The sequence below is a fragment of the Notolepis coatsorum genome (genome assembly GCF_963971535.1).
Source record: "Notolepis coatsorum genome assembly, chromosome: 16".
Classification (NCBI taxonomy): Eukaryota; Metazoa; Chordata; class Actinopteri; order Aulopiformes; family Paralepididae; genus Notolepis; species Notolepis coatsorum.
In genome coordinates this window covers 76,051,888-76,079,410 of record NC_140180.1, presented here as the reverse complement: position 1 = coordinate 76,079,410, position 27,523 = coordinate 76,051,888, and the positions used below count along the sequence as shown (strand labels likewise).

The 27,523-nt window shown below is 46.9% G+C and overlaps 1 protein-coding gene across 1 annotated transcript in view; it reads right to left on the bottom strand.

The window, feature by feature from the left end:
• Positions 1 to 27,002, bottom strand: part of thg1l (tRNA-histidine guanylyltransferase 1-like) — a 49,437-nt gene extending 22,435 nt beyond the window's left edge. The window contains exons 1-5 of the mRNA XM_084332246.1: positions 26,873 to 27,002; positions 25,054 to 25,259; positions 23,792 to 23,968; positions 21,193 to 21,362; positions 7,914 to 8,002 (exon numbers count right to left, since the gene is read on the bottom strand). Of these exons, the coding sequence (XP_084188372.1) occupies positions 7,914 to 8,002; positions 21,193 to 21,362; positions 23,792 to 23,968; positions 25,054 to 25,247 (630 nt within the window). The 5' untranslated portion in view covers positions 25,248 to 25,259; positions 26,873 to 27,002. The remainder of the gene's footprint in view (positions 1 to 7,913; positions 8,003 to 21,192; positions 21,363 to 23,791; positions 23,969 to 25,053; positions 25,260 to 26,872) is intronic.
• Between the last annotated feature and the right edge of the window lie 521 nt (positions 27,003 to 27,523).

Sequence of the window (27,523 nt, the reverse complement as noted above, 5' to 3'; positions counted from 1 at the left end):
TCACACGATTCCTATAAGATGTGAATGCTTATTTCAGACGTGTCACATCCATAATGACATCCATGTCAGGATAGATAACACAAGTTCTCCATCTCCCTCTTCCTTAGAGGAACACACCAACATTATGGGAAATGTGCTTACCGTCTTCTCCAGAGTCAGACAAGATAAATACCAATTTTCTCTCTGTGCGTTCAGTAGAAAGCTATCTGCCTGCAAGCTAGCCTAGCTTAGCACAAATTAACGAAAGTGGATACGGACCACTAGCCTACTCCGGGAGAGGTGTTTTTGACCAACAGCTAGGCTAGCTGGTCCGTATCTACTTCCATTAATTTGCTTCCCTGTCGGTGGAAAAGGGGTAATAGAGGTCCACTCACTGTGAGGAGCGAGACGTCATCAGAATCGCAGAGGCTCAACGCTCTATCGCCGTTAAGACGAGTGAGGCACAATGCTATATCGCCATTAAGAGGAGTGAGGCTCAATGCTCTATCGCCGTTAAGAGGAGTGAGGCACAATGCTATATCGCCATTAAGAGGAGTGAGGCACAATGCTCTATCGCCATTAAGAGGAGTGAGGCACAATGCTCTATCGCCGTTAAGAGGAGTGAGGCTCAGCGCTCTATCGCCGTTAAGAGGAGTGAGGCTCAATGCTCTATCGCCGTTAAGAGGAGTGAGGCTCAAAGCTCTATCGCTGTTAACAGGAGTGAGGCGCAATGCTCTATCGCCGTTAAGAGGAGTGAGGCTCAATTCTCTATCGCTGTTAACAGGAGTGAGGCTCAGCGCTCTATCGCCGTTAAGAGGAGTGAGGCTCAACGCTCTATCGCTGTTAACAGGAGTGAGGCTCAGCGCTCTATCGCCGTTAAGAGGAGTGAGGCTCAATGCTCTATCGCTGTTAACAGGAGTGAGGCTCAGCGCTCTATCGCCGTTAAGAGGAGTGAGGCTCAACGCTCTATCGCTGTTAACAGGAGTGAGGCGCAATGCTCTATCGCCATTAAGAGGAGTGATGCTCAATGCTCTATCGCCGTTAAGAGTGAGGCTCAGCGCTCTATCGCCGTTAAGAGTGAGGCTCAGCGCTCTATCGCCGTTAAGAGTGAGGCTCAGCGCTCTATCGCCGTTAAGAGTGAGGCTCAGCGCTCTATCGCCGTTAAGAGGAGTGAGGCTCAATGCTCTATCGCCGTTAAGAGGAGTGAGGCTCAGCGCTCTATCGCCGTTAAGAGTGAGGCTCAGCGCTCTATCGCCGTTAAGAGGAGTGAGGCTCAATGCTCTATCGCCGTTAAGAGTGAGGCTCAGCGCTCTATCACCGTTAAGAGGAGTGAGGCTCAACGCTCTATCGCTGTTAACAGGAGTGAGGCGCAATGCTCTATCGCCATTAAGAGGAGTGATGCTCAATGCTCTATCGCCGTTAAGAGTGAGGCTCAGCGCTCTATCGCCGTTAAGAGTGAGGCTCAGCGCTCTATCGCCGTTAAGAGTGAGGCTCAGCGCTCTATCGCCGTTAAGAGTGAGGCTCAGCGCTCTATCGCCGTTAAGAGGAGTGAGGCTCAATGCTCTATCGCCGTTAAGAGGAGTGAGGCTCAGCGCTCTATCGCCGTTAAGAGTGAGGCTCAGCGCTCTATCGCCGTTAAGGAGTGAGGCTCAATGCTCTATCGCCGTTAAGAGTGAGGCTCAGCGCTCTATCACCGTTAAGAGGAGTGAGGCTCAGCGCTCTATCGCCGTTAAGAGTGAGGCTCAGCGCTCTATCGCCGTTAAGAGTGAGGCTCAGCGCTCTATCGCCGTTAAGAGGAGTGAGGCTCAGCGCTCTATCGTCGTTAAGAGGAGTGAGGCTCAATGATCTATCGCCATTAAGAAGAGTGAGGCTCAGCACTCTATCGCCGTTAAGAGGAGTGAGGCTCAACGCTCTATTGCCGTTAAGAGTGAGGCTCAGCGCTCTATCGCCATCAAGAGGAGTGAGGCTCAATGCTCTATCACCGTTAAGAGGAGTGAGGCTCAATGCTCTATCGCCATTAAGAGGAGTGAGGCTCAGCGCTCAATCGCCATTAAGAGGAGTGAGGCTCAATGCTCTATCACCGTTAAGAGGAGTGAGGCTCAATGCTCTATCGCCATTAAGAGGAGTGAGGCTCAATGCTATATCGCCGTTAAGAGGAGTGAGGCTCAATGCTCTATCGCCGTTAAGAGGAGTGAGGCTCAGCGCTCTATCGCCGTTAAGAGGAGTGAGGCTCAATGCTCTATCGCCGTTAAGAGGAGTGAGGCTCAGCGCTCTATCGCCGTTAAGAGGAGTGAGGCTCAGCGCTCTATCGCCGTTAAGAGGAGTGAGGCTCAATGCTCTATCACCGTTAAGAGGAGTGAGGCTCAATGCTCTATCGCCATTAAGAGGAGTGAGGCTCAATGCTCTATCGCCGTTAAGAGGAGTGAGGCTCAATGCTCTATCGCCGTTAAGAGGAGTGAGGCTCAGCGCTCTATCGCCGTTAAGACGAGTGAGGCTCAGCGCTCTATTGCCGTTAAGAGGAGTGAGGCTCAATGCTCTATCGCCATTAAGAGGAGTGAGGCTCAGCGCTCAATCGCCGTTAAGAGGAGTGAGGCTCAGCGCTCTATCACTGTTAAGAGGAGTGAGGCTCAATGCTCTATCGCCATTAAGAGGAGTGAGGCTCAGCGCTCAATCGCCGTTAAGAGGAGTGAGGCTCAGCGCTCTATCGCCGTTAAGAGAAGTGAGGCTCAGCGCTCTATCGCCGTTAAGAGGAGTGAGGCTCAGCGCTATATCGCCGTTAAGAGGAGTGAGGCTCAATGCTCTATCGCCGTTAAGAGGAGTGAGGCTCAATGCTCTATCGCTGTTAACAGGAGTGAGGCTCAGCGCTCTATCACCGTTAAGAGAAGTGAGGCTCAGCGCTCTATCGCCGTTAAGAGGAGTGAGGCTCAGCGCTCTATCGCCGTTAAGAGAAGTGAGGCTCAACGCTCTATCGCCGTTAAGAGGAGTGAGGCTCAACGCTCTATCACCGTTAAGAGAAGTGAGGCTCAGCGCTCTATCGCCGTTAAGAGGAGTGAGGCTCATCGCTCTATCACCGTTAAGAGAAGTGAGGCTCAGCGCTCTATCGCCGTTAAGAGGAGTGAGGCTCAGCGCTCTACCGCCATTAAGAAGAGTGAGGCTCAGCGCTATATCGCCGTTAAGAGGAGTGAGGCTCAGCGCTCTATCGCCGTTAAGAGGAGTGAGGCTCAGCGCTCTATCGCCGTTAAGAGGAGTGAGGCTCAGCGCTCTACCGCCGTTAAGAGGAGTGAGGCTCAGCGCTCTATCGCCGTTAAGAGGAGTGAGGCTCAGCGCTCTATCGCCGTTAAGAGGAGTGAGGCTCAGTGCTCTACCGCCGTTAAGAGGAGTGAGGCTCAGTGCTATATCGCCATTAAGAGGAGTGAGGCTCAGTGCTATATCACCGTTAAGAGAAGTGAGGCTCAGTGCTCTACCGCCGTTAAGAGGAGTGAGGCTCAACGCTCTATCACCGTTAAGAGGAGTGAGGCTCAGCGCTCTATCGCTGTTAAGAGGAGTGAGGCTCAGCGCTCTATCGCCGTTAAGAGGAGTGAGGCTCAGCGCTCTATCGCCGTTAAGAGAAGTGAGGCTCAGCGCTCTATCGCCATTAAGAGGAGTGAGGCTCAGCGCTCTATCGCCGTTAAGAGAAGTGAGGCTCAGCGCTCTATCGCCGTTAAGAGAAGTGAGGCTCAGCGCTCTATCGCCGTTAAGAGAAGTGAGGCTCAGCGCTCTATCGCCGTTAAGAGGAGTGAGGCTCAGTGCTCTACCGCCGTTAAGAGGAGTGAGGCTCAGTGCTATATCGCCATTAAGAGGAGTGAGGCTCAGTGCTCTACCGCCGTTAAGAGGAGTGAGGCTCAGTGCTATATCACCGTTAAGAGAAGTGAGGCTCAGTGCTCTACCGCCGTTAAGAGGAGTGAGGCTCAACGCTCTATCACCGTTAAGAGGAGTGAGGCTCAGCGCTCTATCGCCATTAAGAGGAGTGAGGCTCAATGCTCTATCGCCGTTAAGAGAAGTGAGGCTCAGCGCTCTATCGCCATTAAGAGGAGTGAGGCTCAGTGCTCTATCGCCGTTAAGAGAAGTGAGGCTCAGCGCTCTATCGCCGTTAAGAGAAGTGAGGCTCAGCGCTCTATCGCCGTTAAGAGAAGTGAGGCTCAGCGCTCTATCGCCGCTAAGAGAAGTGAGGCTCAGCGTTCTATCGCCGTTAAGAGAAGTGAGGCTCAGCGCTCTATCGCCGTTAAGAGAAGTGAGGCTCAGCGCTCTATCACCGTTAAGAGGAGTGAGGCTCAACGCTCTATCGCCGTTAAGAGAAGTGAGGCTCAGCGCTCTATCACCGTTAAGAGGAGTGAGGCTCAACGCTCTATCACCGTTAAGAGGAGTGAGGCTCAATGCTCTATCGCCATAAAGAGGAGTGAGGAACTGATTGAGGCCCACTCGCTGTGAGAGACGTGGACGTAGTCTGCGTGAGAACTATGTAGGGTGAACTACGTGCATCTGAGCGAGCCGGGGCTGCACTACGACCTGCACGGAGGGCATCTCTGTCGGCACTGGGACGGTGTGAGCTCCGAGGGGAGGACACAACCAGCCTGTGCTTGAACTTGTGTGCGACTGACTGGGAGCCGTCTGCACAGGGGGGGATGTGGAAAGTGGCCGCAGATGAGGAAACCGTATCGGCAAGCGACCTTGGGTTCTATGAAAGGCGCTATATAAATTTGATCTATTATATTATTATTATTATTAGCCAGCTGACAGCGGAAAGTCTGCCATGGCGTCAGCTTCCTATCTGGGTGCCAGGTGGAGTCGTGGGCAGAACAGGGATACCAGGGCCTTGTCCAGGGGTGGGACACAAGACGTCTGCTGGCACACGCACCCCTCCACCTGCATAAACAGCAGGTAGATTGGATGCAGGTGCTTTAATCCCGGCCATGTCCATACCAGCCAGAAGAGAAGTCGTCCTCGATCAGCGTCAGAAGGTATAAGCAGAATCTGGGGGGAAGGAAGGACGGCGGCCGGCCACTGTACCTGCTTATATTCCAGCAGGGGGGGGCTAGGCCCTGGTCAGTAATAATAATAATAATAATTTAGGACCTGCTCCGAGGTCATCATTTGGCACACATGCGAACCATGCATACAATGCGTATCTGCGATTAACCCATCCCGTCGTCCTTCCCCCCCAAGGGCAGCCGGGAGCAGACAGGCGCCACGTGAGCCGCGCCAGGGGACCAATCCAAGTGCTCCTGTCCGTCTTCGTCAAGGACGCCACAGCGTTAGCGATCTTGTTGTTGTGATTGGTGCATTGATGAAAAAGATTTCAGCAAGCGCTCATTGGCACATGGACTAGTCCAATAGATGAAGCCAGATGCGCAGCCAGTATGATATACTGTATAACACCATGTTCCCACATTTGGCCTAAAGCATACAAAGAAACAGAAAACCTACCTAGATAAAGACATTGGTCTTTTCACAGATTTTCTACCGGGATCCTATTGTTCTGTTGTGAGGAGGACGTGAGATAATCAGACACAAAACGAACCACCATGTTCTGTGTCTCAAGAGCTCAGCCGCATCGACCTCCTCCTCCCCCACCAGCGGAGAGCAGACCTCTAGTGAACTGCAGACACTATTTCCTAAACTACTTATTAAATAGTTGGGGAAATATAATCTTCTGCACTTCACCAGACATCTGTTCTCCGTCACCCGGGGGAGGTCCTCAGAGGGCCAAGCTCTCGCAACACAGAACATGTTTCTGAGGGCCAATAGTACTTGATATGATATGGGGTATTAAAATTGCAATATCAACATCTGCCACTAGGGAGGAGCGGTGAGGCAGCTGAATCAAATGCCTGGAGGCTGATATACAACTACGGCATTACTATAATAACATTACTGTAATAACATCATGGTCCAAAAACGAAAAGACAAGGCATGTGGTACACACAGACACACACACAGACATAACACACACACACACACACACACACACACACACACACACACACACACACACACACACACACACACACACACACACACACACACACACACACACATGCTCTGGAAAGCCAAATAATCTTGGTGAGCTCAAGAATATTTGTGAATATGACCAGCTGTCTCTGAAATAAAGAAGGAAGACGGCCTTGACTAATCTGTGATGTCATCACGTGGCATCTTCTGGAGCAGCTCCTTTGAACACTACTAAGATGCTGACTGTGTGCACTCAGAACATATGTTTCAACGTCTGCATGAATGAGACGTATTTATTTCATGGCGCTGCCAACAGCCATGCACCAGAGAATGTCCCCATGTCATGTCACACCAGAAAGCTGTCCTTTGTACTGACTCGCAACGCAGTGTGCAGTCGTCTTAAATGTATTAGGTGGTCCCAGAAGAACCAGTATATATAGAGCCGTACATGTGACCACGCCCCCACTGCAGTGGATCTCTGGTAATGACATGACATATTCAAGTCTGGGCTCTCCTGTAAATGGAGAAAGACTAAACGATTGCCAGAGGTCATAAGGATTTAATGTGCTTTCTGCTTTAGGATGAATTTCTGCTTTACATTTAGCTAACGCTTTCATCCAAAGCGACTTACAAATTGTGAACAAGTCAGCAGGAGGGGTACAACTTTAAGCGCATAGTTGTATAGACATAATTGGCATTATAGTAAATGGTGCATTTATTGTTCCTCAAATTTTACCCACTGTTAGATTCTGATCATTCGGCCAGTATCACGTCTTCTTGTGTTATCCTCTCTCCATCCACTCCTCTGCGTTGTGTACTTTTAATGGTCCTGACGTCTCATATACTGGCTGATACAATCCTTATCTCTCCCCGTTAGTGCGATCCGCAAACCATAATAATTCTCCACCTTCGTAAGAATTCGACACTTTGACACAGCGTAATACCTTACAAGGAGAAGCGTTGTTTATTGATGTAAACAGAACCTCATAATCAGATGTTATCAAATTGTATCGTCCTTGCTATCGTCCTTCTGCTATTCAGTCCAATGGTGGTCAGGCCTGGTCGTTAGCCAAGACCATCCTCGTGGTAGCCGAAGCTAATAATGATGTGGCATCCTTCCTCCCCCCCCCCCCTCTCCGTGATGAGAGGAGAGAGTCTCTAGTCAGATTGTAGTCTGCCCTTAGCCGCTTCTGGTCTGCCTTACACCCGGAAACACTGTTCGACTTATAGATCTTCGTCATAGCAACGACGGCCCCCGCCCCTCTCCTGGTTGTCATGCGACGCGCTGTCATGACAACTGCTCATAACCTTTCACACATTTCAAAACGTTTCATTACTGTCAAAACCTCCATCGCGCTCTACCTCCGTGTCTCCTGTGCTGCTCCGTTATCTTTGTGTCCTGGATCGGAATTCAAAACATTCTGCTCTGCTAACGCGGCCTGTGCCTGTGAAACCGCTGGTTCACCACCGTCTATATCATCCCGTGATGATAATGGTATTACCCTCTTAAAGCCTCTTTATATCAGTTTATAAACCAAATATACATTGAAAAAACACCGTTTTCTCTCACCATGCAGAGGCAACCATGCAAGGTGCCTGCCTGCTCATTGGGAGCAGTTAGGGGTTAAGTATCTTGCTCAAGGACACTTCGACGGGAGGAGCAGGAATTTAACCGGGAATACCAGACGACTGCTCTACCTCCCGAGCCACTATATAGGTAATAGTATAGGGATAGTAACAAAGTACATAGTAGATAGTGGTATGGTACATAATAGTCAAATGTATTTCATGTGATTTCTGCTTCAGGGTGAATTCCATGTGATTTCTGCTTCAGGATGAATTGCATGTGATTTCTGCTTCAGGATGAATTTCATGTGATTTCTGCTTCAGGGTGAATTTCATGTGATTTCTGCTTCAGGATGATTTTCATGCCATTGTGTTCTTACCTTTAAACGGTCATCTGCCTGGGTTGTGGTTAGCCCCCCCTTTTGCACCAATGCCCAAAATACGGTGTTGTACATGTTGTTTATATGACCTGGAGCAGAGAAAAACACGAAATATGCCATGTCATGGATGGCCAATGTCATATACAATATAATTTGTATCTATTATATTTTGTTTTTAGCGGAGGTGGGAAGTTGGTAAAAACGTGGACGCTCACACTGAACTTTTTTGGCAATGTTTTCTCACAATTTGTCTTTAACTTGCATGATCACAAAGACAGTTTACAACGACATATAATAATAATAATAAACTTTATTTGTATAGCACTTTTCATACAGAAGTTGCAGTTCAAAGTGCTTCACAACAGTAAAGAATACAGGCATAAGCAAACATAAAAAAAGATAGAGAGGTAGCAAGGTAAGGTAAATCACAGTGTTTCACATTAGGATCTAGCATCCCAATAGGCCTTTCTGTTTACAGTTTCATTCAGTAATACAAATAATAAAAATAGAATAGACAGAGTAAAAACAAAGTGCGTTGGATTCAGTTTAAAAATAGGCAAACAATTATAAAATACAACGGACATACAACAGGGTATTTAACATACAACAGAGCAGTGCATCAGTAAGAAGTAAAAAAGTGTGATAAAATAGTTCAATTTTGAATTACAACAGAGCAATGCTCTTAAAATTACAGTGCATAGAACCTACACATGAATTTGATAGGAAGTGTAGGTAGGGTAAGAATATTGCAGGTAAAGTACAATTTGTTCAAGTACAAGTTCAAGTTCTCAAGTTCTTTAATAGTTGTCATACAGAAGTACAGAATACTTTCATACAAAATGCTTCTTACTGTTACGCTCCAGAGACTGTGCTAGACAAGATAGTATCAAATAACATAATAACATAATATAGCATGAATTTAGAAGAAGAAAATGAGGTCACAGTGTTCGGTATAGACATATGTACAATGTTCTGAGTTACCATATAATATACAATACACAATACTATGCAGTGTACTAATGTACAGTACTATCTAGTGCAAAGCAGAAATGGGATGAGGTACAATTTTAGGTACAATTTACAGTAAGGTGTACGAGTTGTAGTGCAATCCTTCATCCATAAATATAAAGTGTGGGGAGTGGGTGCTACAGTGTGTTTGTTTAAAGTGGGTGTGTGCTATAAGTGTGTGGAGTGGGTGCTACAGTGTGTTTGTTTAAAGTGAGTGTGTGCGTGTGGATGTGTGTGCTATGTGCGTTTGGTGGTTGTTGTTGTGTAGTGTTCATTCATTGTTCGTTTAGCAGCCTGATGGCCTGGGGATAGAAGCTTCTTCTGAGTCTTTCTGTGCTCGCCTTGAGACTCCTGTATCGCTTGCCTGACCGCAGCAGTTCAAAGAGGCAGTTGTTCGGGTGACTGGAGTCTTTAATGATTCTCTTAGCCTTGCCCTTGCAACGCTTGTAGTAAATGTTCTGGAGGGTGGGGAGCCCCCCTCCAATTGTGCGTTCGGCTGAACGTGTCACTCTTTGTAGTCTGCTTTGGTCTTGTGCAGTGCTATTCCCAAACCAGGAGGTGATGTTGCCGGTCAAGATGCTCTCTATTGTACATGAGTAGAAGTTCTTAAGGATCTTCTGGCTGACTTGGAACTTCCTTAGGCGCCTGAGGAAGTAGAGGCGTTGTCGTGCCTTCTTCACAACACTGTTAATGTGTGTGGTCCATGTCAAGTCCTCGGATATGTAGGCTCCGAGGTACTTAAAGCTGTTGACTCTCTCAACAGCTTTAGGATATCCCTGATGTTTCATTTAAATGCCTGAGCAAAGAGATTTAAGCTGTCTTTTGAAGATGTCTAGCGAGTTGGCTTCCCTGATGTTTTGGGGTAGTTTGTTCCATAGTTTTGGGGCATAGTTGATAAAGGCTGCATTACCGATCCTCTTTTGACTGTGTCTGGGAGCCTCTAGTAGTCCAGCAGCTGATGATTGCAGTGTTCTTGCTGACCTGTAATGTATTAGAGTGTTGGCGATGTAGCTAGGTCCCTGTCCATTTAGAGCTTTGTATGTAAGGAGAAGGACCTTGAAGTCAATTCTAAATGTTACAGGAAGCCAGTGTAGAGCAGCTAAGACTGGACTAATGTGCTCTCTCCTTTTGGTTCTAGTAAGCAGTCGGGCTGCAAAGTTTTGGATTAGCTGAAGCCTCTCTGTGGTTTTCTTAGGGAGACCTGTAAAAAGTGCATTACAGTAGTCTAACCGGCTAGATATGAATGCATGAATTAGCTTCTCAGCATAGTTTTGATTAATAAATGGTCGTACTTTTGCTATATTTCTGAGATGGAAGAAAGATGTTTTGGTCACTTTGTTAATATGAGAATTGAAGTTCAGTTCTGAATCTATGATAACCCCGAGACTTGTGACCTCAGATTTGATCCAAGGGGTTAGTCCTCCCAGGTTCTTTATTAACGTTTCTTTTTTTGTTTTGGGGCTGATAATTAGAATTTCAGTTTTGTTCTCGTTTAGTTTCAGGAAGTTCTTACTCATCCATTTATTTATTGCCAATAAGCAGTCTGTGATGGAGTTAATAGCTGTATCATTTGGTTCAGCAGATATGTACAGTTGTGCATCATCCACATAGCTATGGAAACCTACATTATGTTCTCTGATGATATCACCCAGCGGTAACATGTAAAGGGAGAAGAGTAAAGGACCTAAGCAACTCCCTTGTGCAACTCCATAGTTGTTGTCATATATCTCAGACATGTGGCCTCCTAGTTTAACATAGAATTTCCTCCCTCTGATGTATGGTTTAAACCAGCTTAGCACATAGTCTGAGAAACCGACAAGGTTTTCAAGACGATTGATTAGAATATCGTGATCGATTTTATCGACATATAGCTAATATACCGTACTTTTCGGACTATAAGCCGCGGCTTTTTCCCCCATTTTTCGACCCTGCGGCTTATATAACGGTGCAGCTTATATGTGGACCAAACCCGAAAATATAGATTTTTTTACTGCATTGAAATGTTATTTATCTGTTCCCTTATTTGCTAAACTTAATAGAACTTGTAAATGAGTTAATTCTTGTTATTTGTCCGACAGTATTGTGACAATCCCCTCTGTGCACGAACCCTTACATATGGTAATTAAACATTAAAACACCTGCGGCTTATAGTCCAGTGCGGCTTATATATGTACACATCATTCAATTTAGCTGCTGCGGCTTATAGTCAGGTGCGGCTTATAGTGCGAAAAGTACGGTACTTACAAATGTACTTTTAAAACAGCTAATAACATTAACGTTTACAAGATGTGGGACGTCAAATGACGCTGAGGCTTGAACTGGGGGTTGAGAAATCGTACCTGAGTTTGCGACTAGGAACTCTGAGCTGACACACCGTTTTATTAGATTTTTCCTAGTAGGAAATAGTGTTGTCAGTCACAATACCAACATTTTGACTTCGATACCAAGTATCACGATACCGATTATAAAATGATACCATGGTAAAAAACTAAAATATCAGGAAAAGTTATGGAATATATTATTAGATGACAGAAAATGAAGAATTATAATTAACACTTTGGTTGCCTAAGGTTAAATTCATGATATACCATAGATTGCCAGCGCTATTTGTCTATGGAGAAAGTCCCCTTCTTTGCAGGGCTATAACTTTTTAAATTCTATTGCTACATTGCCATTATTAGGGCCCATTCAAAGTCCTATATGTATTGTTCATTGTGTAGCAACGTTAAACTTTTTCATTCACATATTCATAGTAAAGTATGGTCTAATCATGAATAAGTATGTTTTCATCTCTTTCTGCAGCTTTCTCCAGAACGTGATATATAGCCCCAAATGCATTATATTGATGATGAAATACAGTTTGATGGCAATCAGCGCGATATAAAAAATTCCAACTAGACGTACTTCTAGAAGTTACTACACGTCATCTGATGTTGACCGGATGGGCGAGGGGGCGTTTATAATTCCGTGGGCAGCGTTATACCAATCATCTAATGTGGGTCAAATGTTGATAATAGCAGTTAGTATCAAAGACGGTAACGTTACACGCTGAAACTCACCCCAGTCTCCGCGCGCCGTTGGGCGATCATCGTCGAGTAGAAATTTTATCATTATGGGATATATTTTTACCCGGTCCATCTCCAGCTTGTATAATGGTATATACGTCCAAATCATGTTGTTTATCGAGTTATTGCCAATCGATCACCGTGTAGCGTGGCGAGCCAGAGTCCCATGAACTATAGCGAGCGCCCGGAAGTACTACTGTTGTGAAGGGCCAGATTAAACCGAATATATATATTTATTATATATATATATTTAATTGTATTTGTATATTCTCTAATATTCCTTGATATCCCTTGTATATTCCTTGTACAATATGCATTGAATATCCATTCTAGCCTACTGAACATCCCATAATAGTCTCCATTCTACTATTGGTCGAGACCTTGGTGCCAGGCTGCCATACCCCCCAGACCCAGTTCAAACGTACCGCTCAACATGTACGAACAAGTCCTAGTTCCGCGTAGGAATCTGGCTACCGCACCACCAACGGTACTATTTGTTCATAGTGCGTATATATACTGCGCTACTAAAGTAGGACTTCCTTTTCAGTCCAGTTTCTTACCCTCCAATAGAGTGACAGACGTAAAGCCTCCCCGCGACGCCACGTGTGGGAGTAAGGCCAAGTTCGGCCTACCATCGGTATTGAGACATCGTGTATATTAATATTTGAATAGTCATATTTGGCACTATATCGTCGAGTTGGACGTAGTCTATTAAGCTAATAATAGTCTGTTAATATATAGTGCTTCGTGCGGTGAGAATACTACCGTAGTCAGCACCCCATCGTTTCGGGCAGAAAACTGGCTGCTTATCCAGGATGATCGACCCCATGTGAGATTGCACCCGAGGAGCCCCAGAGCCGACGAGCGAGTGGACCTGTATACCGGATTATTCTACCGACGACAGCCCGCCTTCCCAGGCACGGATTATGCTTTGTATACGTTGATTATTCCATGGATAAAGACCCCCGACACTGCCGTGTGTTGGAACCCCCCCCCCCTGGAGAGGACGCAAGGTGAGGAGGCGCTCTGCAAGACGAGGCCGCTTCACGTCTCTCCTCCGTGGACCGGAGGACGCCGGCCCACAAAGAGTCCACCTGCTTTCATCTGTGGTCCAAGGATCGCCGGCGCATTGAACGGCACTACAGTGGGTTCACCTGGGATACCCTTGGCCGGATGAGGCAGCCGGACTCTACCCCCCCCCCCCTTCCTACTCCTGTCGGCTTACAAGCGACCGGATTAACCCCCCCTAGTGTATCCAGTCTATAATCATTAAAGTATCATTGCTGTTATTCCTTAACTATTCCAGGTCGTATATGTACCACCTGCGCCTTCAGAGATTGGACATTCTCTATTGATATACCGACGAATACTCTTGCCATAAAAGTGCATACTAATTCTCATTCATAAATGTGATTGATTTGATTAAGTGCTTGCTCTACACACCATCGCTGTGTAGAAATAAAGACCTATTTCTAATTCGTACATTTGTGTTGGATCCGTTTCATCTACGTGACAGTGTTCATCATAATATATTTATGCCGAGTACTGGGTGGCCGAATATTAAGTACAAAGGTAGTGGTAGTAAGTATCATATCTAGTAATACAGTCAGGGAATTGTACCCCTCAGTTACAATTGGTCCTTCGAGCCGGAGGGTAATTAGTGTAATATTAATATAGTGTTATTAATATTGAAATGGCCTATGATGAACACTCCACGAAACGATCCTCCTAACCAACGCCCGCAGCGCGAACGATGGCTCCCTCAGTACTTAGAGGCTTACGCTGTCAGTCAACAACCTAGTCTTCTACTAACAGTAAACGCGGTAAAACTAGAAAGTAAAAGTATGTCTAACCCCAACGCCCAGACTACCCCGACCATAGAGGCCCCTACGGGTTCTAATGTAACTGACCAAGTTCACGGTGGGGACCAGTGGGAACCAGACATGACTTCACACCCCGCCAGTACTGAAGAAGTAGTCCCCGATGAGTCCCGGGAGGAATACAACGCTACCGAGAGAGAACTCGGCACGGAAGAAGACGGGGAGAGCACCGTGGAGATAGAGCTCCAAGGCTCCGCAAGGAGTACCCCGAGGGAAGGCTCCCCTATACAACCGCCTTCTCCCAGCGAGGCAGAGAGGACCCTACAGCAGGCCTTCCTCATCAGCCTGAACGCCGCTGCTGAACGCGACCGACTGCAGATCCAGCAGCGGAGCGAAGAAGAGCATATACGTCTAGAAATAAGACGCATTCAGAGGGAAGAGAATGTGGCCCGAGACCGAGCAGACAGCCAGCGAGCAGCTGCTGGTGCTCTACGGGACGCAGAGCGCGACAGACAGCAAGCGCAACTAATAGAACAGCTGATCAGACGGACAACACCCTCTCCCTCCGCCAGAGGCTCCAGGAACTCGTCTAGACACACCTCCAGGGCGGCATCCCCTAGCCGAGTAAACAACCCTGAACTTGACCAACAGACGAGGTCTATACCCCCCACAGACCACCTCCCCCCACCGGTCCAAGTGAGACCTAGCAACCGGGAAGGAGCAGCATATCCTGTGGAGAGGCTAAACCAGAGACTACAAGCACTGGATGACCTAACTGAAGACGAAGAGGAAGAGGAGGGGAACCACGCCCGACGACAGCACAGTACTCTACCGGACCAGGAGGTCCGGTACAGCCCAGGCTATACTCCCGCGGAGCTGCGCTACAGACCCCCGACTCTATACCCGGGTGAGCACGACGCACGACCCGCACCGAGGAACAGCACCTGGACAAGCGGGCCATGGTACACTGCCAGTACCAGCCCATACCAAGGAGCGGGAGGAGACTCGCCTAGGAGGCCTCTCCCCCAACGCTCGCCGATGTATCCACAGTCAGCGTCATACATTGGCACGCCTATGGTACCCGACTTCACCCAAGAGAACCGGGCCCAGTATACAGAACTCCGCATGTGTCTGGAGACCATGTTGGTGGATGTATTGGATGAACGCCACAAATACGCCATCCTACTGAAGCACTTAAAGGTACCCCGCGCACATAATATAGCGCTCGCCTACGCGACTTCCACCACCCCATACACAGCAGCGCTGGTAGCATTGGACCAGAGGTATGGGCGCATATGGGATTACGTGATCCAGGAGATCCGACACATCGACCGCTTACCCCCAGCAATAGACAATCGAGCACTGGACGACCTGTCCATCAGAGTGCAGTCCCTGGTAGGGATGTTGGGAGCGCAGAGAGAGAAGGGGAGGCATGAACTTTACGCCAACTCAAATGTGGAAAGGATCTTGGAGAAGCTGCCGCCCGCTCGACAGGAGCGTTTTAGGCGGCAGAGAGACCACCGAGACCCGAATGGCCCCGAACCGAACCTCCTCGATCGAGCAGACTTCCTGGCGAGAGAAGTCAGCAGCCTACGGCTAGATACATTCGGACGGAGCACCCCTGGCTCCAGAGAAGGAACCAGACGACTAAATGATGGAAGAAGATCGGTGACTGTGATGCACCAATCGGAGTCAGTACCGAGCAGCAGGAGCCACAGTACCCCCTCCAGAACGGAGAAGTGGAAGATAGTGTGCCCCTACTGTGAGAAAGAACACTGGCTAGCGCAATGTGACTCCTTCCCCAAGCTGAACGCGGAGGAAGCAAGTCAATGGATAAAGTCCAACAAGCGCTGTTTTCGCTGTGCGCGCTCACACATGGCAGCCGAATGCCGCTTAAAGAAAAGGTGCACCAAGTGCGATGGAGCCCATCTGGACATACTTCACGACAGTAACAGACGGCGCCCTTCACCCGCACCATCCAGCAGCAAAGCGAGCGTCATGTACATCGATCCCGCCAGCAGCAGTGGAGCCCGAGTACTCCTAAAAGTAGTGCGTGTGACACTAAGCTACCAGAATAAAGTCCTGGACACTTACGCCGTCCTCGATGACGGGTCAGAGAAGACCCTTCTGCTCGCCTCCGCTGCGGCCCAGCTAGGGCTGCGGGGAAGCGAAACCCAAATGACAATTCGGACAATAAGACGAGATTTGAAGACGATAAAGGGCGAGAATGTCTCATTCTCTATCGCAGCAAGCGGCCAGCCTGAGCGACGGTACCAGATTACAGACGCTTTCACCAGCCAAGAAATAGGACTGTCGCGGTACACATACCCCGTCGCCAAGCTGATGGAGAAATATGCACATCTGCGCAAGTTACCGATCCCGCTCATAGACAATGCTATGCCCACACTGTTGATAGGCTCCGACCATGCAGACCTCATTGTCCCGATAGACCGGGTTCATACCGGACCCCGAGGCTGTCCTGCAGCAGTCGAGACCCGTTTGGGATGGACTCTCCAAGGCCCGCTCGCCAAATCTCTCAACCGAAGTACAGCCACTAGATGTCTCCACTCCCGAGTCACAGAGGGAGAAACCGCACTCCTGCAACACGTAGAGCGGTTATGGACCTTGGAACAAATGCCCTTTAAGAACGGAAAGAAAGACATTCGCTCTAAAGATGACATTTACGCCATTCACCTCCTCGAGACAGGGACCAAGAGAGTCCCGGTCAACGGCGTGTTGAGATACGCCACGCCACTCCTGCGGCGAGAAGGAATGCCTACTTTCCACGCCAAGACAGACGCCACAGAACGGTACCTGCTGAACACGGAGCGGCGCTTAGCCAAGAACCCCGCCCAAGAGAGTGTATACCGCGCTGAGATTGAGAAGCTCATCACAGCGGGACACGTCACAAAGATGGACATTAAAGAGGCTGACCAGACCACTGAATCGTGGTACGTGCCTCACCACAAGGTCCATCACAACGGTAAAGACCGCATAGTATTTAACTGCAGCTACCAGATCGGATCCCAAAATCTGAATAAAGAGTTACTGCCCGGTCCCACACTCGGCCCCTCCCTACTCGGCGTTCTACTCCGCTTCCGCCAGGAAAAGGTGGCCATCAGCGGGGACATTAAAGGAATGTTCCTGCAGGTGAGATTAGTAGAGGAGGACAAGCCCCTGTTACGGTTCCTATGGAGAGAGAAGCCAGGAGATGAGCACCCAGCCATCTACCAATGGGAAGTCCTCCCCTTCGGAACGACGTGCAGCCCCTGCTGTGCTACATTTGCACTACAGAAACATGTAGCAGAGGACCCAGCAGCGGACGAAGAGGTCCGACACAGCGTAAAGAACAGCTTCTACGTAGACAACTGTCTACAAAGCCTTTCAACCCAGGAAGAAGCCGAGGCTCTCCTGATTAAACTCCGCGCCTCATTGATCAAAGGCGGCTTTGATCTCAGGCAGTGGGCCAGCAGCGATCCGCAAGTACTGCGCAGCCTCTCCTCCGAGGACAAGGCAGCCAGCAGCGAGACCTGGATGGCTACAATCCCGGGAGAAGCCCAGGAGATGACCCTGAGATTGGTGTGGCGATTCAAAACAGATTCGCTTCACTACAGACACAAGCCCCTGACTACGGCGCAGGGAAGGCCGGCGGCGGCGCCGACCACCAGACGGAGTGTGTACACAACACTCGCCCGACAATATGACCCGCTAGGATGTATTCTACCGTACACCACCAGGGCAAAAATGATTGTACGAGCATTGTGGGACAAGGACCAGGGCTGGGACGACCCCATTCCCGCACACCTTGCATCCACCTGGAGAGAGTGGGAGATGGAGCTCCACTCACTCCCAGGCGTTAATATGCGCCGAAGCTACTTCCCACCCACGGTGAGGCCAGAGACATGTAAAATGGACTTACACGTCTTCAGTGACGCCTCAGAGGTCGCATACGGATCAGTAGCCTACTTGCGGGCCCAAGAAAAGGGGGGAGAGATCTACACAGCATTTGTCCTCGCCCGCTCGAGAATAGCCCCACGCAAGCAACAATCTATCCCACGCCTAGAGCTCTGCGCAGCCCTAGCCGGAGCGCACCTAGCCACACTCATCCAACGTGAGCTCACCATACCGGTGTCTAGAACAATCCTGTGGTCAGATTCCACGACAGTACTCGCCTGGATCAAATCGGACTCATGCAAGTACAAAGTCTTCGTGGGAGTCAGAGTCACCGAGATTCAAGACTTAACCGAAGAGTTAACCGGAGAAACAGAGTGGCGCTACGTTGATACAAAACAGAACCCAGCTGACGTCATCACCCGGGGAATGCCCCTAGATGACCTCACCCGTCACAATGCTTACAGTGACGGCCCCGCATTCCTAAGACTCCCGGAAGGACAGTGGCCCATGCCTATCCCGAGGGAAGCAAGTCCAGAGGAGGTGGAAAATAAGAAGTCTGTGTTCTGTGGATTGAGCACTGTTATCTCCGCAGACCCCAACACACTCCTGATGGGGCGGCTAGATCCCGCGTTACCCCAGACAATGTACCGGCCTGAAGAAGCGAACGGCCGACGAATGTGGAGGTACAGCCAAGTATTAGCCGACAAGTTTTGGAGCAGTTTCCTACTGCACTACCTACCGTCTCTACAGACCCGCCAGAAGTGGGTAAAGGAGAGAGACAATTTGACAGAAGGAACAGTCGTCATGATTATTGATCAATCACTGCCCAGAGCTATGTGGCCGGCCGGCCGCGTAAGCAAAGTGATCACCGGTGCCGACGGCAAGGTCCGAGCAGCTGAAGTGCTTGTCCAGGGTCGCACTTACACCCGTCCCGTGGCGAGGCTCATAGAACTGCCCCGACTCCCAGACACAATCGATGATGACCATGACCCTATAACCCTATGACTTTGTGAAGTTGACTGACCCTACATCAAACCCTTATGTGTATATAGACAACGCGATTAATCTGTCTCTGCTTAACTGATTAGGTCTGGGACCAATCAGGGGGTGGCTGTTGTGAAGGGCCAGATTAAACCGAATATATATATTTATTATATATATATATTTAATTGTATTTGTATATTCTCTAATATTCCTTGATATCCCTTGTATATTCCTTGTACAATATGCATTGAATATCCATTCTAGCCTACTGAACATCCCATAATAGTCTCCATTCTACTATTGGTCGAGACCTTGGTGCCAGGCTGCCATACCCCCCAGACCCAGTTCAAACGTACCGCTCAACATGTACGAACAAGTCCTAGTTCCGCGTAGGAATCTGGCTACCGCACCACCAACGGTACTATTTGTTCATAGTGCGTATATATACTGCGCTACTAAAGTAGGACTTCCTTTTCAGTCCAGTTTCTTACCCTCCAATAGAGTGACAGACGTAAAGCCTCCCCGCGACGCCACGTGTGGGAGTAAGGCCAAGTTCGGCCTACCATCGGTATTGAGACATCGTGTATATTAATATTTGAATAGTCATATTTGGCACTATATCGTCGAGTTGGACATAGTCTATTAAGCTAATAATAGTCTGTTAATATATAGTGCTTCGTGCGGTGAGAATACTACCGTAGTCAGCACCCCATCGTTTCGGGCAGAAAACTGGCTGCTTATCCAGGATGATCGACCCCATGTGAGATTGCACCCGAGGAGCCCCAGAGCCGACGAGCGAGTGGACCTGTATACCGGATTATTCTACCGACGACAGCCCGCCTTCCCAGGCACGGATTATGCTTTGTATACGTTGATTATTCCATGGATAAAGACCCCCGACACTGCCGTGTGTTGGAACCCCCCCCCCCTGGAGAGGACGCAAGGTGAGGAGGCGCTCTGCAAGACGAGGCCGCTTCACGTCTCTCCTCCGTGGACCGGAGGACGCCGGCCCACAAAGAGTCCACCTGCTTTCATCTGTGGTCCAAGGATCGCCGGCGCATTGAACGGCACTACAGTGGGTTCACCTGGGATACCCTTGGCCGGATGAGGCAGCCGGACTCTACCCCCCCCCCCTTCCTACTCCTGTCGGCTTACAAGCGACCGGATTAACCCCCCCTAGTGTATCCAGTCTATAATCATTAAAGTATCATTGCTGTTATTCCTTAACTATTCCAGGTCGTATATGTACCACCTGCGCCTTCAGAGATTGGACATTCTCTATTGATATACCGACGAATACTCTTGCCATAAAAGTGCATACTAATTCTCATTCATAAATGTGATTGATTTGATTAAGTGCTTGCTCTACACACCATCGCTGTGTAGAAATAAAGACCTATTTCTAATTCGTACATTTGTGTTGGATCCGTTTCATCTATGTGACAGTGTTCATCATAATATATTTATGCCGAGTACTGGGTGGCCGAATATTAAGTACAAAGGTAGTGGTAGTAAGTATCATATCTAGTAATACAGTCAGGGAATTGTACCCCTCAGTTACAACTACGGTCGTCATGACAACCTCTATTCAACATCCTGTTTGGCGATTGCGCCGATCGGCCACCAGATGGCGCTCCTGAACCGCCAGAGAGCTCAGTGGGTCCTGCTGGTGGATCTCAGGCCAGCGGAGGGGAATCCGATCGCAGATTTTTGAAATATTGATATAAGGACGCTGTACAGCGTCCCCCGGCAACTTGAGCATGGCCAGCAATGACGTGAAAAGATGTTTCATGGCAGTCAAAGTGTTAATATTTTGACACTTTTGAAATGTAAATAATCAAAAAATAATAAAATGATTCTGTTATAGCTGCTAAGCTATATACAGTACTATAGCTAATGTCCATTTGTTATTATGTGTATTATGAGTTATCTCTCCACTCAAGCACTAACACTGTTAGTGCTTGTGCCAGCACAGGAGATAAGATTATATTAAAAAGATGATATATATACACATATGTAAATCAATATCTCCCTTTTTAATAAAATAGGTTCAGGCAGGAATCAGGATAGTTAGCCTAATTCATGTCAAAAAGAGTAGCCTATAGCAAATGTAGCATTATACAGGTAAATCTCATTAAGACAGAGATCTCTATTACAAGAGTGACCTGTTTACAATAGACATTATAATGGACATGGAAAATAGACTGCATTTATAGAACAGCTTTTATCCAAATCCAAAGTGCCTCACATTCACCCATTCACTAACACATTCACACACTGACGGCGGAGGCGACCATGCAAGGTGCCAGCCTGCTCATCGGGAGCAGTTAGGGGTTAAGTGTCATGCTCAAGGACACTTCGACACACTGCCGGGAGGAGCCGGAATCTAACCGGGAACCATCTGATTACCAGACGAGCACTCTACCTCCTGAGCCACTGTCACCCCCACCTCCTTAATGATCTAATAAAAGGAGAGGTGTGATTTGCGCGAGTGTCTTAAGTACTTACAGTCGGCTTGCCTCCAGCTGAGGTAGTCTCTCAGGTTGCGGTTGCTAGGATAGAGGACCACCCTTCCGTCGAACCCTGGGGGGTAGAGGAGGGGCTGCTCCCCGAAGAACTCCTTCCAGTAGAAGACGTAGGAGGAGGAGAACTGGGAGGCCACATGGGTCATCAGCTTACTGCCAGTAGAAGAGAAGGAGGAGAGGGGGTGGGGGGAAATAATGTAGTGAGGAGGCGGAGGTATGGAGAGCAGGGATTTCCCTAAACAAAAGGTATAGGGGCGCAGCCCCGCTATGATAACGCGTCAGCGCCACCATGTGTTTAATTTAATTGTTTTATTTTTTGCAGTGAAGGCTTTGGAAACAGACGCATCATGATGGGGTGGGAATCACCAGTTTCATCACGATACGATACGATATCGATTCTTTGGACAACGATACGATATTTTCCGATATCACAAAGTCTGCCACGATACGATACGATTCGATTCAGGTGCCTGCGATCGATATGAGACGATATTATATGCCCATTTAACACAATCAGTAACATTTAAATCAACAAAAAAAAGGCAATGGAAATATCATTTGAATTTTTTTTTTTAGCTCTTCCAGACATTTAAATGAAAAACAATCTATTGTCTTTAATACAAATAGACCTCTTGTTCACTGTTTTTGGTTCGTTTTTCCTTTTTTTTCTCGATATTAATATCCTATTCACTGTCAGAGCTGTATTTTGGTGGGGCGCCCCAGTGGCGAACCACATAGCGCGCTCAGCCGCGACACGGCCGACCCGGGTTCGACTCCCGAACCCGTCGTTATTTGCCGAATGTCTTCCCCCCACTCTGTCTCCCATTCCTCCTCTGTCTCTCTCTACTGGACTGCCCAGTAGCAATAAAGCGATAAAACGCCAAAAAAAATCTTAAAAAAAAATAGCTGTATTTTGGCTGGAAAAGGCATATTGGGAGTCCGAATGTGCAGTACCGGCCAGATCCTGGTAGTGGGGCTATCTCGAGAATGCAGTAACCCCCCTCCTTCCCAGTCTCTAGTGGACCTCGGCACGGTGGTGTAGTGGTTAACACTGTCGCCTCACAGCAAGAAGGTCCAGGGTTCGATTCCCGCTTGGGGACCAGGTTTCCATGATGCCAGTTACCCAGGTGGGGTATCTCCCAGGCCTTTCTGTGTGGAGTTTGCATGTTCTCCCCGTGCTCGCAAGGGTTTCCCCCCCCGATAAGATAAACCCAATGGAAAAACATGCACTACAATAGATCGCTAACGCTGTGGCGTCCTTGACGAAGACGGACAGGAGCACTTGGATTGGTCCCCTGGCGCGGCTCACGTTGACGCCTGTCTGCTCCCGGCTGCCCTTGGGGGGGAAGGACGACGGGATGGGTTAATCGCAGATATGAATTGCATGCATGCATCGCATGTGTGCCGATTGGTGACCTCTGAGCAGGTCCTAAATTATTATTATTATTATTATATTCTCTTTATATGGCTCTGATCAGCTTAGCTTAGTTAGCTTACGCTAACGCAACGTTAATTTTGGTATTTAACGCGACGTGGGCATAAAAGAATGGCGAGGATGCAAAGCATGTTAGATGCATTTGACCCGTTGTGGGGAAAAAAACAACAGCCACTTATTTCGGGTCGCAAAATAGGCGGACTCTGAAGCAATGCTGTCTAACGTTAACACACACTGCTACTGAGCTACTGTTGCGGCCGGGCGGATATGCATTGCTCACCAGGGGATTTTCAAAATAAGAGTATCGCAATATGAATCGATCTTTTTACGTTGCATCAATCCTATTTGATAATTGATAATAGATCAATATATCGATCTGGATCGATGTATCGTCCCACCGTAATATGTGACTGCTCGGCCCTCTGTTCCTGTGTGTGTGTTTTCATATTCAACGTTAAACTATTGTGCAACCTTATACACTGTACTGAAATGAATAATTTGGAAGTTACCCATGTGTTTGCTATTTTATTCAAATGATGTTGCATTACACAATTACAGAAAATGTCTTTATTGCAAATAGTTTTGCCTCACAGGGACAGTGCCCCCCTCCAGACCCACGCCCTAGTTGCAACTCACCACCATCTTGTTTGAAAGTCCCGGGGAAAGCCCTGGAGAGCATGAACATGCCAGTGTTGTAGTCAAGTCACTAAATCTCAGTCCCCAGTGTTCAAGTCCGAGTCACCAAAGAAGAGTCTGAGTCGAGTCCCCATTATCCTAGTCTGAGTCCAAGTCCAAGTCATCAAGGTTGAGTCCGCTCCACTCTGGCAGAGCTGACATAGAAATAAAAAAAGATCTACATTAAACATAAATGACACAGCGGCCACCATTTCAATGGGAGTTTATTTACTTTGTGACACAATAGCTTATGCCAAATGATTAGGGCCTATTACAAAAAATTAAAACTGTATTTATCAATTAACAAGTCCGAGTCCGAATGCAGTCAATGCTTGAGTCCGAGTCATCAGTGCTCAAGTCCAAGTCGAGTCACGAGTCCTGAAAATCAGTCCAGGACTCGGACTTGAGTACTACAACACTGGAACATGCATATACGAAAACAGTGCCATGGGGAGGAATGCGGCTCCCGTACCTGGCTCTTCTCTTGAACCAGTTGGAGCTTCTTTTGAAGACGAAGCTGAACTCGTCACTCTGTCCGTAAGCGATGGCTATATCCTCCAGATCCTCCACGACAGAGCGAGCGCTGCGTGTCATCAGGCCCAAGGCCCTGTTGTCGTTGGGCTTCTCAAAGTTATGCTGCTCTGCAAACCTAAAAAAATAACCGGGTCAAGATCAGTATTGAAAACATCTTATTATTCACCGAATACAATGAATGTACACGGTACAATGATAACATGACCTCACATGCAGCACACAGGGAAAACGGCCTACTTATACATATCACGTTCCATAAAACAATACATAACATTACAGATTTATCTAATTTAAAGGAACATGCCAACATTACGGGAAATGCGCTTACGGTCTTCTTTAGACTCCAGGTATGAATGGAAGTGGATACGGACGGACCACTAGCCTAGCTAAAATCTCCGGAAGAGGTGTTTTTGGTCAACAGCTAGACTAGCTGGTCCATATCCACTTCCGTTCATTTGTGCTAAGCTAGGCTAGCTTGCAGTTGGGTAGCTTGTGGACTTGACAAATGCACTACTAGTGTGTTTCATGCGGAGCCAAGTCGCTTGAGTGTGAAACTTAGGGTGACTAACTGTCAACATCCGAAACTGCATAGTGCTTTTAAATGAGTATCTTTGTGAGGTCACTGTTTTATTATAGACATTATTACATTGAAAAGATACAAAGATATGTTTTAAATTAGTATCTTTGTGAGGTCACCATTTTATTATTTACATTATTACATTGAAAAGATACAAAGATATGTTTTGAATGAGTATCTTTGTGAGGTCACTGTTTTAATATTTACATTATTACATTGAAAATAGACGAATATGCTGGGTTTTCTAATACAGAAGAGGTATTATTTAGAACATTATTTAACTTTTTTTGTTAATAATTTTGTCCAGTAGGACTTGAAAAAAAAGCTATTATTTTGTTACAGGTTGATTCTTAAGTTATTTTCGTACAATTGAGATTTGTAAGCGATTACTTTAGGCCTAATAAAGCATGTTGAGTAACTTTGGTTATAGAGAGATATTATTTTGTTATATAAAATAATATAAATAATAATTTTCTATCCATACAGAGGAGGCATACTTTAAATATATAAAAATTATAAGGCATCTTTGAGTAAAGCGTGAGTATCATTTAAGTATCTTGAGGCTGGGGGCAGAGTGTCCTCTTTTTTGGAAATCACAATATGGTCACCCTAGTGAAACTCACTTGTGAAAGTTGCGTCCGTCCAGTCGCACAACAATGTAGCAGTTTCGTAGACAGGTGTCGTCCGTTTCAAAGTTACGGACGTACTCGAACTTGCTCTTGGCCATGACTACGGAGTGGCTGAACAGACGAACCACCGGTGTCAAAATGCAGGTCTTGACACTTCCACTGAGTCGGCACGCGTTGCGAGTCAGCATGAGATGAGGGTGCTGCAGAGAAATGCAGACATTACAGTTAATTCATTATAGTTCATTCACGAGGTTGAGCTTCTGTTATCAACCGACTGAAATGCAGACATTAGAGTTAATTCACCAGTTTAAGCTTCTGTTATCAACTGACTGCATGAGAGGAAGGTGATGGGTTTACGGGACATGGACTGGCAGGGTGACATCGGTCCAATGCCATCGAGGTAGGTTCGATTTGAGCTTTGGTGGGACTTTATTATTATTTTTTGCACAAATTTTAGCGTTATACTCAAACTTTCACTGTTTTTTTTAGCTACAAAGAACATCATCAGATGATCTTGATGACCGTTTCTTTAATTAACCTCCTGAGCTGATGCATTTATGTGCACTTGCTGCATTGCATACACATTGATAATGAATCGGGTCCAAAAAACCTTACCAAAAGAAAAAAATATTTCAGATTAAATAACCTACAGGTGTGCCTATGACTTTTCTATTTGGTCACTGACACATTAGCATTTGAGAATTACGTGGCTTTGGTAGGGAGTAGGGACTGTCTACTCCCTAGCATCCCTATATAAAACTATGCTTATGCAGCCCATGTTGGCTGGCACACCTGGCGAGCAGCGTCAACAACAGGAACAACCAGGAGCATGTGGAGACCTGCGGTCTTGGACCAGGGTGTAGGACTGTGCGATATCCATATATCGTGAGATGATAGAAAACGTTCTATCGATAGAGATGATCAGACGTCAATAATTCAGACCATGCTTTACAGCAGTATTCTATGTCATTCCATTCAGACCCTGTTTTATCTTCTCTACAGGAGGGCTTGAATATCAAACACTTCGAGAGAGAGAGAGAGAGAGAGAGAGAGAGAGAGAGAGAGAGAGAGAGAGAGAGAGAGAGAGAGAGAGAGAGATGGTTGGGGCTTGTATGAGTCATTTGAATACTCCAGCTCTGGTCGGGCTACCAGCATAACACGAGTGATGACAGGGAAAGTACACTAAAGATAGATACACTTAGTCATAGTTGCTTCATTAGCTGGGCATCATTTACTGGCAAATCAAGTCAGTGTCATCCTGTGACATCAGTGACACTGACAAACACAGTAGAGTTGTTGAGTTTCCAAAGAGGGCAGACGATAGCTGCATCAAATGACATTGTATTTATCATAGTCATAACATACTCAAACAATGGATGGATTCACTTTAAAACACATAGCCAGACCGCCTAAATATTAAAGGCAACCACCAGACCTCTATTTCTTCAGCCCAATTAACGTTAGTTAGCTAAGCTACCGTTACTCTCTCCCACCCACCCACCCCCTCCTAATGCACAGTCCCCTCCCCATCCATCATAATACTCTGTCAGGATCTATGGGTAACAGTACTGCATATTTGCATATCGTATATGTCACAAATGTAACAGTACTAAATACCTGTATGTCATGTATGTCCCTATGCCATAAATGTCATGTATGTTGTATATGTCATAAATGTCACTATAAATTGAAAATGGGGGACCCTGATGTAAACAAGACAAAAGTCTTTCTCTGGTCTGCAATTGTGTGTATTGAGCTGTACTGTACCCATTCTGCAATCTGTTAAATAAAGTTTTCATTCATTCATACTTACAATTAATTTGTTGTCAGCTTCGGCATAAAGTTTACTTAGTTTCCGTTAGTTGTACAACACCTTTAATTTATGTACATAACTATGAACGCAAGAAGGCGTTATTTACATCAATGTTATTATTAGCCCTAGCTACCTCACGCACGTTGGTTTGTGTACAGTCCATCGATGAATTGCGCCGGAGTGGCACAAGCACTGGGAACTTCAGTTCCGTAACACAAGCGAGAGCGAAATAATAATCATTAGGAAACCAGTATGGAAATATTGTGAATTGTCTAATGCAATTCCCAAAATGATACACATTATGCATTCATGATTTGTATCACTCAGCAATTAGGTTTGCAACAAATACCCTTTTCAACAGAACACTGTGTGAGTCTGTGACAGCCTACATTGATTGATTGATTGATTGATTGATTGATTGATTGATTGAAAACGTTATTAACAGATTGCAAAATGGGTACAGTACAGTACAGCTCAATACATACAATTGTTAAGGGGATGTAATATTCATGCTTTGAATATATCTTTACTATATTATTCATGCTGTGAATATATCATTTACGACAGGCGCGCCAGGCGCACCTTGCTTATATATACCTGACCAGGGGTACCTTTGAATTTACCTTTGAATAAATATATAAACGCTATCGC